Source organism: Podarcis raffonei, chromosome 2, assembly GCF_027172205.1.
Source record: "Podarcis raffonei isolate rPodRaf1 chromosome 2, rPodRaf1.pri, whole genome shotgun sequence".
In the NCBI taxonomy this organism is placed as follows: domain Eukaryota; kingdom Metazoa; phylum Chordata; class Lepidosauria; order Squamata; family Lacertidae; genus Podarcis; species Podarcis raffonei.
This window is the reverse complement of record NC_070603.1, coordinates 7162622-7182352: the sequence shown is the minus strand read 5'-3', so window position 1 is coordinate 7182352 and position 19731 is coordinate 7162622. Positions and strand designations below refer to the sequence as shown.

At 45.3% G+C, this 19731-nt stretch overlaps 1 protein-coding gene across 1 annotated transcript; it reads left to right on the top strand.

Moving 5' to 3' along the window:
- Positions 1-2632: 2632 nt before the first annotated feature.
- LOC128409644 (keratin, type II cytoskeletal cochleal-like) lies at positions 2633-16500 on the top strand. The gene is made up of 9 exons (XM_053380208.1): positions 2633-3073; positions 6327-6535; positions 7099-7159; positions 7760-7855; positions 8544-8708; positions 9215-9340; positions 11328-11548; positions 14044-14075; positions 16096-16500. The coding sequence occupies exons 1-9, from the start codon at positions 2633-2635 to the stop codon at positions 16377-16379; spliced, it is 1635 nt and encodes a 544-aa protein (XP_053236183.1). The 3' UTR covers positions 16380-16500.
- Positions 16501-19731: the final 3231 nt, after the last annotated feature.

The window sequence follows — 19731 nt, the reverse complement described above, 5'->3', positions numbered from 1 at the left end:
CTGCTCCTGCCAACCTAGCAGTTCAAAAGAACATCAAAGTGCAAGTAGATACCTTCCCAGCGGGAAGGAAAACGGTGTTTCCATGCACTGCTCTGGTTCGCCAGAAGCGGCTTAGTCATGCTGGCCACATGACCCAGAAGCTGTACGCCGGCTCCCTCGGCCAATAAAGCGAGATGAGCACCGCAACCCCAGAGTCGGCCACGACTGGACCTAATTGCCAGGGGTCCCCTTTACCTTTACTGCATGCATGTGCACCTCTTCCCTTAAAATCACCCCACCATCATTGCAATGTCTCCCATTCTACAGCAAATTGGACCATAAATTTTGGTGGTGCTATTGCCTCCTTCCCTCTTTCATCTCTCTTTCTCCACTATGGGCCTTTCCTGCCAACTGGTAGGCAAATCTGTCGGTTTTGGTTTCTCTCTCACACAAATTCAGTTCTCCACGTTTCCACATCATTTTGCAATTATTATTATCATTGCTTTTTTCCTAAAAACAAAACAAAACAACACAACGTTTGGGGTACTCTCATTTTGACTCAAGAAAACCACCATTTTATAGTTCAAATCAGGAAAAATAAATACAGTAAATGGACAAAAGTACAAAGATCCACAAAATGTTTAGGGGTACACTTACCCCTGCGTCCCCCCAGAAAAAAAGCACTGATTATAATTGTTATTAAAAGTCTTCTTGCAAATTCATGCTGGAGGAGACTCTTGAGAGTCCCATGGACTGCAAGAAGATTAAACCTATCCATTCTGAAGGAAATCAGCCCTGAGTGCTCACTGGAAGGACAGATCCTGAAGCTGAGGCTCCAATACTTTGGGCACCTCATGAGAAGAGAAGACTCCCTGGAAAAGACCCTGATGTTGGGAAAGATGGAGGGCACAAGGAGAAGGGGACGACAGAGGCCGAGATGGTTGGACAGTGTTCTCGAAGCTACCAGGATGAGTTTGACCAAACTGTGGGAGGCAGTGGAAGACAGGAGTGCCTGGCGTGCTCTGGTCCATGGGGTCACGAAGAGGTGGACATGACTAAACAACTAAACAACAACAACAAAATTCATCAGCATGCAAATTTCTCCTAATATACAAGTTGTTATGCAATTTTGCCTAACACATACACATGGTTACAAAGCAAATACATTTTTTGTATGTTCTTTTTGCTAATATATGAATTTATTTGCACATTTTAGCGATGACTTCTTGGAGGAAGAACTGCATTACAAAATTCAGAGAAGTGTGAATTTTGAAGGACAGCTTTGCTTTGCTTTGCTTTACATATCATTTCAGAAAATGAAATAGGGGAGCATTTCATTAATTCCAGTGGGACTTCTTTGAGTAGCAGTTAGTTAAATTCAACCAGCTGTGACCCAGACATTTTCCTCTCTTTACTGGTGGGCTTAGCTGATCCCCTCAGAAGACCCCAATAAATACTGTATTTTTCGCTGTATAAGACGCACCAGACCACAAGACGCACCTGGTTTTTGGAGGAGGAAAACAAGAAAAAAAAATATTCTGAATCTCAGAAGCCAGAACAGCAAGAGGGATCGCTGTGCAGTGAAAGCAGCGATCCCTCTTGCTGTTCTGGCTTCTGTGATAGCTGTGCAGCCTGCATTCGCTCCATAAGACGCACACACATTTCCACTTACTTTTTAGGAGGGGGAAAAGTGAGTCTTATAGAGCAAAAAATACAGTATATTTTTTTAAAAAAATCAGGGAGGAGCTTGACAAAGTCCCCGAAGTCTGAGTTCACTATAGACCACTAGATACCCAAAACAAAACAATAATATAGCTGCTAGTTGTGGAGCAACCAGAGAAGAGACAGAGACAGATACAAAGAAACCCAAAGCTACTAATAATGAATAAGCAAGCCTTCAAAAGGGCGGCAGCAACAGATCCTATAATCATAGTTTTTATTGGCAGATGAAGCTGGGATGGCAACAAAAACCACAAGGTTAATTATGGCATCTGCTCGCTTCACTATCCCTCACAAGGGCCTAGATACTTGGCTTGAGCATTGTGATGGTCATCAGTCTGTAGTGTAGCCTGTTAAGCAAGCATCACGAAGCGTCCGCCACACTCAGGAATGTGCTTCTGGTGTGGTGATGACATTTCTGCAAAAGCTTCCATGGGGGTTAATGAATGTTTAGCACTCAAGAGCTCTTCTTCTTGGATGTCTTCACTCACAATAAGCTAGTTAGCCAGCCTGCAGATTTTGCAATTAGGTTGCATGGAAAGGTTCAAAAACGCCTCCTTTTAGAAGGATGGGCGACTGGAGTGGGGTTCTGCCTTGGCCCTGGCCTAATATTGTGTGACACAGATCCATGGCTGCTTTATAGGAGACTCTTCACATGCTCACTCAGAAGGGGAGCTGCCAGTGTTTCGCCTGGTTATTAAGCCCATCACATGAGAAGCCTATTGCCCCAAATTCCCAGCTCATAAATGCCTAGAAATTGCTATTCCTCCACAACAAAGCAGCCAAACCCAGCTTCCCAAAATGGATATAAAGGACGACTTGCCCTACTTAAACCCACAAAGCCTTTGCCTCTCCTCTCCCCCTCTCCTCCCCCCCGGAGTGCACCTTTTGCAATTCCTTTCATCTGCTTTTGTTCCAGCTCCTCCAGGCAGCAATGTCTTCTCAATCTGGTTCTGGATCTGATCCAAAAAATTACAGCTCTTATTCTGAGGTTCTGCCCACCAAAGGAAGCCAGGGCTTTATGAGCCAACCTCTTTGCCCTCCACTGGGTATTGGGATATATTATGGAGGAGCTGGTGGCTTTAGCAGCAAGAGTGTTGGCACTTATGGACCCAACCTTTCCACCAGTAGCAGAAGTGGCCGTTGTAGTGTTGTTGCTGATCATAGCTATCATGGCACTGGATATAGCTGCAGCTTCATGAATACTGGAAGCGTCATGACCAGTACATCACGCGCCATCGCTCCTGTGATTTGCAACAAGTCCCTCCTGCAACCTCTGAACCTGGAGATTGATACCACAGCCCTAGCGGTGAAGTTTCAAGCAAAGAATGAGCTGCAGAGCCTCAATAGTAAATTGGCCTCGTTCATTGACAAGGTGAGTTGTGGGAGGGGTGGAGGGGGAAACAGGTGTCAATCGGGATCTATCAGAGGAACACAGCAGAACGGTTATGGTGAAAGGGAGTCAGATTAGAATGAGATGCTAATGCCAAGTTTTAGGCAAAAGGCCTAGCAGAACAATCTGGAAGAACTTGACATTCTTGACCTTATTCTTGCAAATACTACAGATGAAAAGGCCTTTATGTTCTCTCAGAGCAATTAAAAGGGAATTGGACAAATGTCTTGCACAAACATTGAGCAAGGTTTTGTTACAGAAATGTTTGTCCCTGGACAGAAAAATTGTTGACCTTTTTTTTGCCAAAGTTTTTGAGCGTTTCAGAGAGAAGTAGGCCACAGTGATATGGGCCGATATGGGCTGCCATACGTCTGGATTTCCCCAGATATTTCTGCAATATTTCAGCCCGGACTTGCGGCTACAGTTTTCTGGAAATTCTGGATGTATGGCAACCCTATTTGGCCCAAGTATGTGGCAAATGTGGAGACGCAGGTGGCGCTGTGGTCTAAACCCCAGAACCAAACAGAAGGTCAGCGGTTCGAATCCCTGCGACGGCGTGCGCTCCCGTTGCTCGGTCCCTGCTCCTGCCCACCTAGCAGTTCGAAAGCACGTCAAAGTGAAAGTAGATAAATAGGTACCGCTCTAGCGAGAAGGTAAACGGCATTTCCGTGCGCTGCTCTGATTCTCCAGAAGTGGCTTAGTCATGCTGGCCACATGACCTGGAAGCTGTACGCCAGCTCCCTCGGCCAATAAAGCGAGATAAGCCCGCAACCCCAGAGTCATTTGTGACTGGACCTAATGGTCAGGGGTTCCTTTACCTTTATATGTGGCAAATGTACTGTACTTACCCTAGAGACAGCTGATGAGTGGGCCTTGTGTTACATAATGACCGCTCCCCACATGAAACGGGGGGTGGCTTTTGTGCGGTTGTGTGCAGTCCCCCCATCCCATGTGACTCCCAGCAGTACAGCCTGGATATGTGCGCCCCCCCCTGGCTGGACACCTGGAGGCAGCTGTCTACCTCTGCCAGATACCCTATCCCAGCTGGGGGGGGGGGGCGTTGCCAGGAGAGAGTTGGCCAGGTAAGGGGAGGAATCGACCAGCCCACACAACAGTGGGCGGAACTTACCTGGGAGTTCTCAGTTGGCTTCTTTTCTGGGGTTGCAACAGCAAAACTGCCATGGGCACCTTCCGTTTCCAACAAGGACTTGCAATGTTCCTACAGAGGCCTGGTGCCCAGAATTGTCTAAGGGACAGGATAGCCTCAATGGACCTATTTGAGACTAGAGGAAAATTCTGTTTGGGTATAAGCTTTTTTCCAAGTGTGCCTCAAACTCATCTCCCATATGGCAATTGCCTACATGACCATCGCCTCCATGTAGGAGGTCAGCACGTGGAGGACACTTGTTCACCACCATGATAACAAATGCTCACATGTCTATCCCACCTTTGACACATTCTCTCAGCTCTGTGAGAACTGCTTTGCCATGGGTTCACCCCAAAGCACTGCTGTAGGAATTTGGATTTGATATCCCACTTTATCACTACCCGAAGGAGTCTCAAAGCGGCTAACATGCTCCTTTCCCTTCCTCCCCCACAACAATCACTCTGTGAGGTGAGTGAGACTGACAGACTTCAGAGAAGTGTGACTGGCCCAAGGTCACCCAGCAGGCTGCATGTGGAGGAGTGGGGAATCGAAGCCAGTTCACCAGATTATGAGTCCACCGCTCTAACCACTACACCACACTGGCTATAGTGTTTAATGACTCACAACCACATGGAGAAAGCCATTCACACAGGCCTTTCCCATGGAATCAACATCCTTCATCCCATCAGAGTGCTGAGTCAATGGGGAAAGTGCATATGAACAGTCTTGCTTTCATGGTTGCAAGCCTTTACTCATAGGATGAACACATATTAGAGCAGCTACTGTATTTAACGAGTTTAACACAGTGTATGTGCTATGTGTAGACACATTGAGATACTGTGGGAAGTCATGAGGAAATGTTTTTTGTTTGCTTGTTCCATGTATGTCCCACCATTCATCAGTTCCACAGATCCTTGGGCATGCTACATCAATGCACACTCTATAATGATGCAATGCATTATTTTATATAAATAAAACATCACTATCCACTTTACCAGGGACGTGGGTGGCGCTGTGGGTTAAACCTCAGAGCGTAGGACTTGCTGATCAGAATGTCGGCGGTTTGAATCCCCACAACGGGGTGAGCTCCCATTGCTCGGTCCCTGCTCCTGCCAACCTAGCAGTTTGAAAGCACGTCAAAGTGCAAGTAGATAAATAGGTACCGCTCTGGCAGGAAGGTAAACGGTGTTTCTGTGCGCTGCTCTGGTTTGCCACATGACCTGGAAGCTGTAAGCCGGCTCCCTCGGCCAATAAAGTGAGATGAGCACCGCAACCCCAGAGTCAGTCACAAATGGACCTAATGGTCAGGTCCTATTCACTTTACCGCTTTGGCTCTTTAGAGCCTATCAACTTCCTTCCCTCCCGTCTCATGGCTTTCAAAATTAACCTTTATATCATTGCATTTTGTACATTTCTCAATTCTAATTACACTCATTACAAAATAGCTCATTTTTAAAAAAATAATAATAATAGAAAGATAGAAAATTTCTCATTACAAATCTTCAGACAACCCTGTTAGTGATGTTAATTGCTTACAATAATCTGGGTGAATCATTGTATTTTAATATTCTTTTGGAAGCTGCCCAGAGTGGCTGGGGAAACCCAGCCAGATGGGCAGGGTATAAATTATTATTATTATTATTATTATTATTATTATTATTATTATTATTACAAATATTGTATAAATTTACTCCAGTCCTTTTGGAATACTTGATCATGCTGGTTTTGGATTTTTCCCATCAGCTTCGCCAGTTCTGCAAAGTCCATCATCTTCATCTGCCACTCTTCTTTCATTAATATTTCTTGTTGTTTCCATTTTGGGGCTAAAAGAATTCTTCCCGCAGTTGTTGCATACATAAACAGTCTTTTATCTTCCCTTGGTATCTCTTCACCCACTATAACCAGCAAAAAGGCTTCTGGTTTTTTAACGAAAGTATTTTTAAACCTCATGGATTCTAGTAATGTCTGGATAGAGGTAGGGGTGTTGGAGAATTCTGAGGAAAACGGAAATGGAAGCAGAAATTGCTGGTGTTTGTTTATTTGTCCCATGTTCGGAAGAGCCACAAACATTTTCCTTTTGGGATTCAGGTCCGATTACTGGAGCAGCACAATCTGATGCTGAAAACTAAGTGGGATTTTGTGCAACAAAAGAAACGTTGCAAGAGCAACATGGAGCCCCTCTTTAATGAACATGTCGGTCAACTCAAGAAGGAGCTGGAGTGTCTTGAGCATGAGAGAGAGAAGCTGCAGGCTGAGCGCAACACTTTGGAGCACACTGTGGAGGGCTATAAAGCGAGGTGAGCTCTAAAGATGTCAAATTCCATGTTATATAGAGCACCTATATAAATAAGAAGGTGTGTGTGTGTGTGTACGCGCACACACACACACTGAGAGGCATGGGAAAAACATTGTGGGGGAGAATTCAGATTTACCGCATAATGTAAAAATCACAACATGCACATGGATTTATACCCACCTGAGGTCACAAGAAAGAATCATCTAGTACTTTCCTCATATTTCCGTAAGCCTCACAAGAATCCTCCAGCTTTCTCCCTCCCCAAAATTATCTCCTTCAGATGTTAGAACCCAACTCCCATCAGCTCCAGACAACATGGCCAGTGGTCAGGGTTGATGACAATTCTTACCCCAAAATATCTGGAGGTTGCAGAAGACTGCCATGAAGTGTTGTATGGGTATTGATAGATTATATCCTTTGAAAAGCTTCTGTGCGGATTTTATAACTTCCCCTAAAAATGTCTTTCCAATATCTAATTCTTTATGAATTGCTATTTTCTTTGGTGTTTTGTTTTAATGTTTAATGATTAAAATGATTAAAAAATATTTTCCCTTTTTGGCTTAGGTACGAGGAGGAATGCAACAGGCGAACGTCTACAGAGAATGAGTTTGTGCTACTGAAAAAGGTTATGCACAGCAACATTTTTGTCAGAAGTTGCAATTTTTATCTTACCACCTATGTAATCACTTTATTTTAAAACTCTGAAGTGTATTTATATAATCTCTGTGTTTGCCCTGAATTATTGAGGGTGATCTGGGCCGTGGTTATTTCACTTTTCCGACTGCGCCATTAAGAAGGCTTCTCAAGGCACACCAGGGATTCCCTAAGTTTCCAAGTGGCCATTGCTATCAAAAACAAAATGCACAGCCATTCCCCTCAGGGAACAAAGCTAAGCTAACTAGGAAAATGCCCAGAGTTCATAACAGAAGGTGGCTGTGTTGCTGGAGGGACGGGACTTCTTTGTCACAGACAGGTCGAGCTTATAAAAACAGAGAAATATTTTCCGAGAGCACTCCAATTAAAAACTGCTTGCTTTTCACCTGGATCTATTTCAAGGGAGAGATCTCCATGCAAATATGTGGGTGAGGGCAGAAGCTAACCCACACCAATGATTCTTGGGTTCTTTGGGGACCACTTTTGCCTTTTGAGCTTCATGCCTCATCCCATTCCTTGTTCCAGGTGGTAAAATGTGGTACAAGTCGCTGTGGTCTCCTTTCTTTTGCAGGATTTGGACTGTGTCTATTCACACAAGGCAGAGCTGGAAGCCAAGGCAGAAAGTCATATGAAACAAATCAGCTTCTTGAAATGTGCATATAAACAGGTGATAAGATTTTCTGCTATTGGGGTGAAGTATTCTCAGTAAGTTCTCTTAAAGAATGGTCCAAAACAATAAAACACAAAATTCTTTTGGCTCCCAGGTTGTAACCAAGATCTTTGCTATTGGAAGCAAAGGACATGATGGTAGCCCGTTCACCCATTCCAGAAGCTGATTGGACTGGCAGGCCACATTGGCAGGGATAGATTTAAAGCACTACAGTGGTACCTCGGGATGTGAACGGGATCTGTTCCAGAGCCCCATTCGCATCCTGAACATAACGTAAGATGCAACAGCGCTTCTGTGCATGCGTGTGATGTCATTTTGACCGTCTGCGCATGCGCGAGTGGCAAAACCTGGGCGTAATGCGCTGTGCTATTTCCGGGTCGTCGCAGAGCGCAACCCAAATGTGCTCAACCTGAAGCGTATTTATCCCGAGGTATGACTGTATCAAATAAAGCACTATTTCCATAACTTTAAAGAAAGGCCTAACATATTACAGAAGCTGTCTAGGCCTTTGTGTTGTTTACCTACCTACTAAATCTATTTTTTGTTGTTGTTAGATTAATACCAGGTATGATTTGTTAAAACCCAGGTTTGGTCAAAAGTTTCTAAACATGAAGTTACTTCAGCACTTGCCTCAATTCCTGGTTACACATACATAACTGAGACTTCACATACTATGTCACTGCAGGAAATTTGTGAGCTCCAAAACTGCATTTCCGACACTTGTGTTATGGTGCAAATGGACAATAGCCGAGGCCTAGATATGGACCATGCGATTGAGGAGTTCCGGCGTCGATATGAAGCAATTGCTTCCAGAAGCCGAGCTGAGGCTGAGGCTTGGTTCCAGTGCAGGGTAAGGAATTTGGCAGATTTCGCCCCAGGGATCCTTTCTCCTACATCAGTGGTGGGGAACCTGGAGCCCTTCAGATGTTGTTAGATTCCAGCTCCCATCAGCCCCAGCCAGCATGGCCAAATGTCAGGGGCGGTGGGAATGATAGCCCTGCAACACCAGGAGAAGAAGAGTTTGGATTTGATATCCCGCCTTTCACTCCCTTTAAGGAGTCTCAAAGCGGCTAACATTCTCCTTTCCCTTCCTCCCCCACAACAAACACTCTGTGAGGTGAGTGGGGCTGAGAGACTTCAAAGAAGTGTGAGTGGCCCAAGGTCACCCAGCAGCTGCATGTGGAGGAGCGGAGACGCGAACCCGGTTCCCCAGATTAGGAGACTACCGCTCTCAACCACTACACCACACTGGCTCTCACAGGAGAGCCACAGGTTCCTCACCCCTGTCCTTGGGGAAACATGGCAGAATTGTTGCCTGCTCCACTTCTTAACCAGTTATTTTGTTTTTCATGGTAGTATGATGAGCTCAGGACAGCAGCAGCGAAACGCTGTGACGATCTGCATAACGTCAAGGAAGAACTTCAGGCTCTGACCCGTGTTGCTCACAAGCTGGAGTCAGAAATTGCAAGTGTCAAGGCTCAGGTGAGTTTAATGCAGGGATGGTGAATTTGTGGTCATCCAGGTGTTGTTGAACTACAGCCCCAATCACCATCCCTGACCACTGGCCACGTTGAATGGTGCTGATGAGAGTTGGAGCCCAGGAACAAGTAGAATGCGATAGGCTCCCCTCCTCTGCTCCATTGGTTTATCCATTCAAAAGACAGGTTTGGGCAGCAAACCTGAATATCAAGTGCTACATAGAGGGGCATTTCTCAGGAAGCCCCTCACAAATTTTGAAAACAGCCTAAGGGCAGATACAGATGTTCCCCACAAAGATGTGTAAGCTGTTTCCCTGTGATCCCTTCCCATTTCATCCCGATAGCGTCTGGAAACTTTGGGGTTGGATCCACTTATTTTTATTTGTTGCTTTCTTAAAATCATTTCCTAAACTATTTAGCATGTTGCAAAATCTCAAAGTGGTGTGCACTATGTACAATATAGAACAACACCCATGGAAACAAAAATACAGCCAAAAACAGTATTAAAAAGATAGAAAAGGAATTAATAAGCAAATGCCACCCTCTCTCACAGATGGCATTTCATTGACTTGCTTTGGGAACAAGAGCAAGGCAGGGAGTTGCGAACTCTTTTCCTCTGTTTTCCTGATGTAAATTCCACAGTACCAAAAAAGTGCCATGTGCCTTGCTAGAGGAGGCAGACATATATGTTACTTAAGGGATCATCTTACTTCATACATTCTGACTTAATCACTTCAATCTGCAGAACTTGCACTTCTATGAGTGCCACACAATGTCTGTTTGCATTTCTGAGGAGGCATACTTTGCAATTCCCTGACTGTTGACAAAAGGCAGGCACCGTCACTGCATCCTTTTAGATACCTGCTGAAAATATTTCTGCTTCGGCAGACCTCTCCAAACACACAATTTGCTTATAATGTTTTATTGAGTGTTTTTAATAGATGTTTTGAACAGTTTTGAAATGTATTTTAAATGCGTTTCATTTTATTCATGGTTGTATTTTTTAAAAAACTGAAGATATGTCTGCTTCCCTGAGCTTCTTTGGGAAGAAGAGTGCATAATGAGGAGGCGGAGGAGGAGGTGGATGTTCCCCCAAAGTGTGTAAATTTAGAAGAGAAAAATGACACTGGGAAAGGATTACCCCTTTTCCTCCCAGGGCAACTTTCCAATTCAGCTCATATTTATTTATTTTATTAAATTAATACCCCTCTGTTCAAATATATCACCAGGGGAGCTTACAATAAAAGAATGCAAAACTCCATAAAACAGTCCATTGGAATCAGATACAAAGAGCGAAATCTCTTTGCTCTGTGTATCCACACAACTGCTTTTAAGGAGTAGTGAAGATGGCAGGAGATCTGATAACGTGTCCAGAGGAGGGCAACCAAAATGGTCAAAGGCCTGGAAACGATGCCTTATGAGGAACGGCTAAGGGAGCTGGGCATGTTTAGCCTGGAGAAGAGGAGGTTAAGGGGTGATATGATAGCCATGTTCAAATATATAAAAGGATGTCACATAGAGGAGGGAGAAAGGTTGTTTTCTGCTGCTCCAGAGAAGCGGACACGGAGCAATGGATCCAAACTGCAGGAAAGAAGATTCCACCTAAACATTAGGAAGAACTTCCTGACAGTAAGAGCTGTTTGACAGTGGAATTTGCTGCCAAGGAGTGTGGTGGAGTCTCCTTCTTTGGAGGTCTTTAAGCAGAGGCTTGACAACCATATGTCAGGAGTGCTCTGATGGTGTTTCCTGCTTGGCAGGGGGTTGGACTCGATGGCCCTTGTGGTCTCTTCCAACTCTATGATTCTATGATAAAACGCAATATACTGGCCCTGATTTGGAAGTTTCAGAAATAATGGCACACCGGAGCACTGCAGGATATCACAGCTTGTCAATGGCTCTCTTCATATGGAACAAAGGTTGGCTTGGGTCAAACTTCCAAGCACACTGAGGAAGGTCCATAGGGAAATGTCCTGTACATTCTGCATTGACAGTGTCGCAAATTGGAAGAAGAGGTGTCTGGAGCTGAGGAACGCGGGGAGATGGCGGTGAAGGATGCCAAATGCAAACTGGCGGACCTGGAGGAGGCCCTGCACAAAGCCAAGCAGGACATGGCTTGCCAGCTGCGGGAGTACCATGAACTGATGAACATTAAGATGGCTTTGGATATTGAGATTGCCACATACAGGAAGCTTCTTGAAGGAGAGGAAAGTTGGTGAGTGTAATTTAAGCTTGTTAAAAACATTTGGTGGGAAGAATCCCAAACAATGTGTCTTTTCCCAGTATTAACCAACAAGGGCACTGGCTCCTGGTAGGCAGATACAGTGGTACCTTGGGTTACATACACTTCAGGTTACATATGCTTCAGGCTACAGACTCCGCTAACCCAGAAATAGTGCTTCAGGTTAAGAACTTTGCTTCAGGATGAGAACAGAAATCGTGCTCCAGCGGCGCGGCAGCAGCAGGAGGCCCCAGGTTAAGCAGGAGGTGCTTCAGGTTAAGAACGGTTTCAGGTTAAGTACAGACCTCTGGAACGAATTAAGTTCTTAACCCGAGGTACCACTGTATATTTTTTGGGGGCTGGGCCCCCTCAGTGTTCAGAGGGCCCCTGCATGATGTCAGGACATTGTGTCTGTTCTCCTCAGTCCTCTGGAGAAGGTGGCGCCTCTGCTTTGCAAACAATATGTTTGCTTTACCCCCCATGTTCAGATTAGAAATGAAGTTATTTGCAGAAAATTCAACGTCTGAAATAATTGGGTTCAGGCACTTGAATTTTGAAATATCAAAATGAAAAGTTTCATTATGGAAATGAAAGTTAGGTGCTACAATATGAGGGCTGCTTGTTCTCTTGCTAAAACAGACTCCCACTCCAGAATTCATCTAAGATTTCAGGCTTTGAAATTGGACACTGAAATATAAAATAGTTCCATTTTGAATGCTGCATCTTGACAAAATCTAGAGATAATATTTGAAAGGGGGAGGGATGCATTTATAATAAGTATTTCACTTCTGGTTTGACTTTTAGATCTTCAGGGTTTTTTATTTTCTTTTTTTTCCTGGTACACATTTTCCTTTCATATACAGTGGCATTTCGGGTTAAGTACTTAATTCGTTCTACAGGTCCGTTCTTAACCTGAAACTGTTCTTAACCTGAAGCACCACTTTAGGTAATGGGGCCTCCTGCTGCTGCCGCGCCGCCGGAGCACGATTTCTGTTCTCATCCTGAAGCAAAGTTCTTAACCCGAGGTACTATTTCTGGGTTAGCGGAGTCTGTAACCTGAAGTGTATGTAACCTGAAGCGTATGTAAACCGAGGTACCACAATACTCGGAAACAGAACATATTTTTTTAAGCACTTTTAATACTTTAAAAGGAGCTGCAAAGGCTAATTCACATGTCGTCCACTCACTTATTGACTATAGTTATCAAGAAGTGACTTGCATCTGTAAAACAGCCATCACAGGTAGGATATCTGCACGAGCTCATTGGGAGTGCCAACTTGAATAAAATATTGGGGGCCACAGATGCACACACACCATTTGAATGCCAATGCCCATCAACTTTGGGGAGGCCTGCCCCCCTCAAATATTTTATTGGTGGGGCCAAAGTGACCTCGGCCCCTAGGAGTTGGCTGCCATGACGTCCATTATCAGCACCCAGCCTGGTAGGGGAAATGCTGTGGTCCATGGGCCCTGGACCACAGCTGGGGCTGCTCACTGGCTGCAGCCTCACTCAATGATTTGCTTAACAGTACCAGGCTGAGCACAGCCTGTCTCCTTAGAAAAATTACGAGCAAAGGGCCCATCTGGGTGTCATTGGGGTGGTCTGGAGGGTCCCTTGCTCAGGGTCCCTCTCATACCTGGCACCAGCCTTGCTTCTGCATGATGGTTTTCCATAGAGACATTTCAGTCATTTGACTGTGAGTCATCAAGTGACAATGGGGCTGCCCTTGAGACTGACCCAGAAACTCCAGCGGGTGCAGAATGCTGCAGCGAGACTCCTTATGGGGTCTTCGCTGCAAGATCACATTCATCCGGTGCTATATCAACTGCACTGGCTCCCGGTGGAGTACAGGATCAGGTTTAAGGTGCTGGTTTTAACCTTTAAAGCCCTATACGGCCTAGGACCCTCGTACCTACGGGACCGCCTCTCCTGGTATGCCCCACAGAGAAACTTACGGTCCCCAAATAAAAACATCTTGAAGGTCCCAGGCCACAGAGAAGTTAGGCTGGCCTCAACTAGAGCCAGGGCTTTTTCAGCTGTGGCTCCGACCTGGTGGAACACTCTGTCACAAGAGACTAGGGCCCTGCGGGACTTGACATCTTTCCGCAGGCCCTGCAAGACAGAGCTGTTCCGCCAGGCCTTTGGCCAGGGCACAGCCTGACTCCCTCCCTCGGCAATCTTCGCGGAGCTCTGGCCCAATGGTGGCCAGTGGCTTGAATTTAATTAATTTTATAATGAATGATTTTAGAGTGTTGTTTGTGTTGTACTTTTGTATTGATTTATTGTTGTTAGCCGCCCTGAGCCCGGCTTCGGCTGGGGAGGGCGGGATATAAATAAAATTTATTATTATTATTATTATTATTATTATTATTATTATTATTATTATTATGACCGCTAACACATCAGTGAGCCCTAAGAGGCACCTCAAGCCAGCTGTTGAGCATAGAAAGAGATCTGAAATGGTTCTGGTTTTTTCATTTCTCACTAGGTTGAATGAAGGGGAGTGTGCTGTGAACATCTGTAAGTAGCTTATAAACTGAGATAACTATATGACAAGTTCTATGAGACCATAGTCCACATCCTCTTGGTGGTTTAAAAAGGAGGTGTGCTACAGCACACACACACAAATCCAGGGCCATCTTACCCATAGGCGCTAGGGGTGCGGGGCACCTGGGCGCCAGGCTCTCAGGGGCGCTAGGCCAAGAGTCCGGGGCTTGAGAGTTGAGTCCGGGGAAGAGTCCGCCTGTTGGTTGGAGTGCTGCGGCGGGCACTTCTGCTGTGGGCAGCTCTGCGCCACGAGTTTGGGGGTGGCCAAGCCAGCAAGACACTGAGGCAGCTGGCCGGCTCAGCCCTCCTGCGTGCCTGAGATGGGCAACCTGTGGGGGATGGCGCTGGGCGGATCTTTGCACCCCGGTGCCACATATGCTTAAGACAGCACTGCCCAAATCCATACATGTTCGCAACCCAGTCCCTTCCCAGACCCTCAAAGTATCCTTCCTAGGGCTAAAATGTTTACTCAGTTGATTAATTAGACTAATGGATTAAAAACCTTCAAACTGTTTAAAAACATGCCACTATTGGATCACTATTGCTTACTTCTTTAACAAGCTTTACTAGAAGCACTTGCAGAACTCCAGATTGCAGGCTCCATTTTAGAAGAGTGATTTCCCCTAAACTCTTACCAGTGACTCTTCTAAGAGGGTGCCTGCGGTGATGTGTGTGCCATCTAAACATTCCAGTATAATTTGTTTTCTTTTTGGAATATTGCTTTAACTCCAATTGAAAGTTACGCAGATTTCATTGATGTACTTATTGATCAAGTACACAGTCGAATCAAGTTCAGCATTTGAGTTTTAAAAGGAGATTTATGGATTGGGTGCACAGCACTAATCCCCATCCACCCATACCACAAAGAGGCAGTAAGTGTGAGACCAGAGTAAACCAGCCACCTTAAAAACAAAATGTGCCTCGTTGCATCAGTTCAAAGCTTTATCTTGTCCTCCTGCATTCCATCTCCAGTGCTGGGCCTCCAGCTGCCTATAAGCTCATAGATCATAATGAGACCATGAGAATCTGCCTTATACTGAATATATATATATATATATATATATATATATATATATATATATATATAAAATTTAAAAAGTCCACTAGCACCTCAGAGACCAACTAAGTTTGTTCTTGGCATAAGCTTTTGTGTGCATGCACACTTCTTCAGATACACTGAAACAGAAGTCAACAGACCCTTTTATATATAGTGAGAGGGTAGGGTGGGGGTTTTCTCAGAAGGGTAGTAGGCAATGGGTGACTCAATGGGCATGGTAAACCTGTTGACAACTATTAACGACTGCAATTAGTCCAACAGGAAAAAGCAAGGGATGGTATGAAGATGATTAGTATATGTAATGAGACAGGAATCCATTATCTCTATTAAGACCAGGTCTCTCCATAGTTTGCAGTTTAGTGATAAGCTGTAATTCAGCAACTTCTCTTTCAAGTCTGTTTCTGAAATTCTTTTGTAATAAGACAGTTGCTTTGAGATCCTGTACTGAATGTCCTGGGAGGTTGAAGTGTTCTCCTACTGGCTTCTCTGTCTTGTCTTGCCTGAGTCACACCATTGGTCCACATGGCTCCATGTGAACTAGCAGCAGCTCTCCACAGTTTCAAGCAAGATATGTCACCAACTGCAGATTTTGAGGACTGAACCTGGAATCTTCCACATGCACAGCAGATGCTCTACCCCAAAGGGTCTTCAGCAGGACCAGGTGGCTATAGGCATCTCCTGTTTTTTGTCTCTAACATCTGCCATTGGAGGCCTACTGCTTCTGAATATGGAAGTCCCATGCTTACCCAATAATATGTCTTACAACTGGCCTTGATGAGTCTACCCTACATGAATTCATCTTCTTAGATACTTGGCTAGCTGAGATCACTGAAAGCCAGGAAGCTTCCATAAGAAGTGTGTCCTTATTCTGGTAGGAAGCTAAGTCTAGGTTCCCTAAGAAACGTAAATGTGCTGTTCTCTTTTCTTCCTCCTCAGCTGTTCAGAGAAGTGAGGGGGCGATAGTGAGTGATGGTGGCCCTCACCGTGGAGCAGGAGACACACATGGAAGCAGCCATAGAAGTGAAGGTGTTTGCAGCCGTGATAGGGCCACCTCTGGCAGCGGCACAACCACAAGGAGCGTCCAGACAAGTGGTGGGGATGTTCGCAGTTCTTCTTGCCCAGTGACACATGCCCCTGCTCAGGGCTTCAGTGGTGGAAGTACTAAGACCACCACATTGCGCTTTGTGTCCGCTAGTTACTCATGTGGGCCACCACATTGAAAATAAGGAGTTCTGTGTAGAATGAAACACACATGTTTCTCAGCTCCTGATATCAGAAAAAGAATGTCTGCTTCTGTCATTGCTGAGCAAGAAGCGGGGGGCACTTGCTGATGATTTGGGGAACAAGAAGTGAGATATATAAATCTGAAAGTGGAAAAAACCCTGTTTTCTCATTGCAGTCATTGTCTGATAAAAGTCCCTCTGGGGCTGCTCTGGTAACACTGGAAGCCCAAAATTATTTGGGAAGAATCTACAACACTTTCCCATAGCACCACTGCCTCAGCTTCTGACCAGAGAAGGTTCATTTGTCATATTTATTCTTACATTTAGATCCCTCCACCTTTCCTCCAAGGCAGGGGTCAGCAAGCTTTTTCAGCAGAGGGCCGGTCCACTGTCCCTCAGACCTTGGTGGGGTTGAACTATATTTTTTTTGGGTGGGGGGAATGATGCAAAAGCACCATGAGTCCCAGTGGCTGTTTCCCTATGTCTTGCGAGCGGCAGGGGCTGGCGGAGGGACGATGAGCAGTGAACAAAAGGGCTCCAGAGAGGGGCTGCTTAAAAATGGCGACCGCTCAAGCACCGCTGCTGCTGGCACCAACAAAGCCCACCTCCTTCCTCCTCTAGGCAGGGCGGGGAGAAGCCAGGAGGAGGGAGGGAGGAGGCCCCGCCACCGCCACCGGCCCCCGTATGAGGGAGAAGGAAGAAGAGTTTGGATTTGATATCCCGCTTTATCACTACCCAAAGAAGTCTCAAAGCTGCTAACATTCTCCTTTCCCTTCCTCCCCCACAACAAACACTCTGTGAGGTGAGTGGGGCTGAGAGACTTCAGAGAAGTGTGACTGGCCCCAGATCACCCAGCAGCTGCATGTGGAGGAGCGGGGAAGCGAACCCAGTTCACCAGATTAGGAGACTACCGCTCTTAACCACTACACCACACTGGTGTGGAGGGAGAGGGAAAGAATGTGTGTTCTGGCGATCCCCTTGGCAATTCTCAGAGCATCCGTAGGCCAGATCCAGAAGGCAATTGGGCCTGATCCGACCCGCAGGCCTTAGTTTCCCTACTCATTCTCCAAGGTGATTTACATGGTTCTTCTCCTTACTTCTTTATCCTCACACAACAACCCTCTGAGCTAGATTCGGCTGAGAGACAGTGGCTGGCCCAGGACCACACTGTGAGCTTTATGGTTCATCTCCCAGGTCCTAGTCCAACAGTCCAACCACTATGGTACCTTGGCTTCAGCCACCTGGGGGCCTCTTGAGCTTCTCTTAATCTGGCAGGTGGTAAAGGGGGCTCACCTTATCTCTGATGGCTTGTGGGGCTGGAAATGGGTCACTAGATCAGGTTCTTGGTAGGACTACCTGATTTCCTCCTGGAGGGATCAGCACATTGCCTCCTAACTTCCCCTTTGACTGCTTCTCACCCCTTCAGGACCTCAGCTTCCAGTACTCCATCCCTACCTTGTCACTCTACTGTCCTTCCAGTGTTGGAAGAAGCAGGCTGAGCTGTTACTTTTTGCATGCAAGACAAATAGTCTACGACTGGCTTACAGCCCTTCCCACAAGTGTGACTAGTGGCAAAGGCATGGGGGAGAGATGGCACACCTGGGCATGTGGGTTCTTGGACTTGGTTGTGGCACAGAATTGGATCCACCCACTTATCTGCCACCCAAAGTTACTTACCCCCCAAGTAGACCAGAAGCAAAACTATACCAGGCATGAGAACAGCAAGAGGCTGCGCACTAGTGTGACACTGTAGCCCCATAAAGACTGCCCTCCACTAAGCAGGTGTTTAGGATTTTTTCTAGTACAGGAACATGATGTCAGCAGCCTTATAAGTAAGTATTCATCAACTCTGAATTGTTGTAAGAAAACAGCCAGTGACTAAAGAAAGGTGCACTCTGATCCTGAAAGGATGTAGAAGATTGGCTGTGGTTACCTAAATTTGTGGGAGAAGTTTGTGGGTTTTTAGACACAGAGGCATTTCATATATTCAAAGCTTTGAAAAAGGTTGTTTGTGGGTATTCAAAAGAGAATATGAAGAACCTGCAACAAAATGTTGCAGTATGGTGGGCTCCTGTTCAGAATGCCAGCCAGCCAGCCAAACTCTTTTTCCAGGATTCTCCCATTCAATTCTCCTCCACCCCTCCACAACAGGTAGTCAGCACTGCATACCCACTGTGCATGCTCAGTCCTTACCAAAATGATTTTAGTCTCAACCCCCAAACTTGCTTTTTTGTACTTCTGCAAACCTTGGGATTTCCCCAAACTTGCAGATTACTTCCCTCTTGTGCATAGGTGATGCTATTTTGGTTACATAAAGATTCACACTTGAAGAATATAGTATATATTATAGGATCTGGCTGGGACTCACATCACAAGAAATAACAATTATTATGGAGCCTTGCATTTTTTCCCATAAAGCTAGGATACCATCACACTGTAGGTCATGTGCTGCTGTATAGGTTTATTGGAAAATACAGAAATAATCCAAGAGAAATGCAAACCACGGGGACAGCAGGAGGAATAATCAGCAATGTCCCCACCTCTACTTGTACACTGAATAAAGGAATGGAACTGCAATTCAGTGCAGCTAGCTGACAGTGTGGTAAGCTGAAAAACGACAGTTTTTGCATGTGTGTAGTTGCCCCATTGGTGTGCATGAAATGATCTGAAGGAGTTAGCCACCACTTAGCATTCAATCTATCCAAGAGATCCCCACAAAATCAAATCCCTGCTTATTGCAAAAAGCAATTGTTTACATACTCTGCTCTTGAGGAACCTCAGAGTTCCCCAGAAGCTTATCAAAAGCCTTTTTCTTTGCTTTTTTTTTTAGCTGATTGGTAATGGTGGAAAACAGCTTGCCCACCAGGACCAAGTCAGCAAAGAAGTTTTGGGTGGGTGTGTTCTGCATTTTACTGTCAGTTGGGATCTTGTGAGTGGTAGGGGGGAAAGATGTGCTTCCCTGCTGGAAGGCAAAAAAAAAAAAAAAGCTGAGTGCATAATGCAAGCATGCACTGTGCATATTTGACACAGTCCATATATATTTTGTAACTAGGTGATAGGGATGGAATAGTTTTAATTGGTCTCAGGTGCTCTCCCCCGACCCCCCCCCAAAGTTCAATTCTTCCCATTTCTACACCAGTCTGCAACCCTTAAAAAAATACAAAAAAGACCACCTGAAAATTAAGGTGCATTTTCATCTGCATTTCACCTAATATATAATCCCAAGGAATGAAGTTTTGTGTGCACTTTCCCATAACACATGCTTTGTTACATGCTTTTGGGTGTCATTTGTGTTGGAGAACAACATATCAAGACTCAGAGAAGTGCAAATTTTAAGGACATCTGTGTT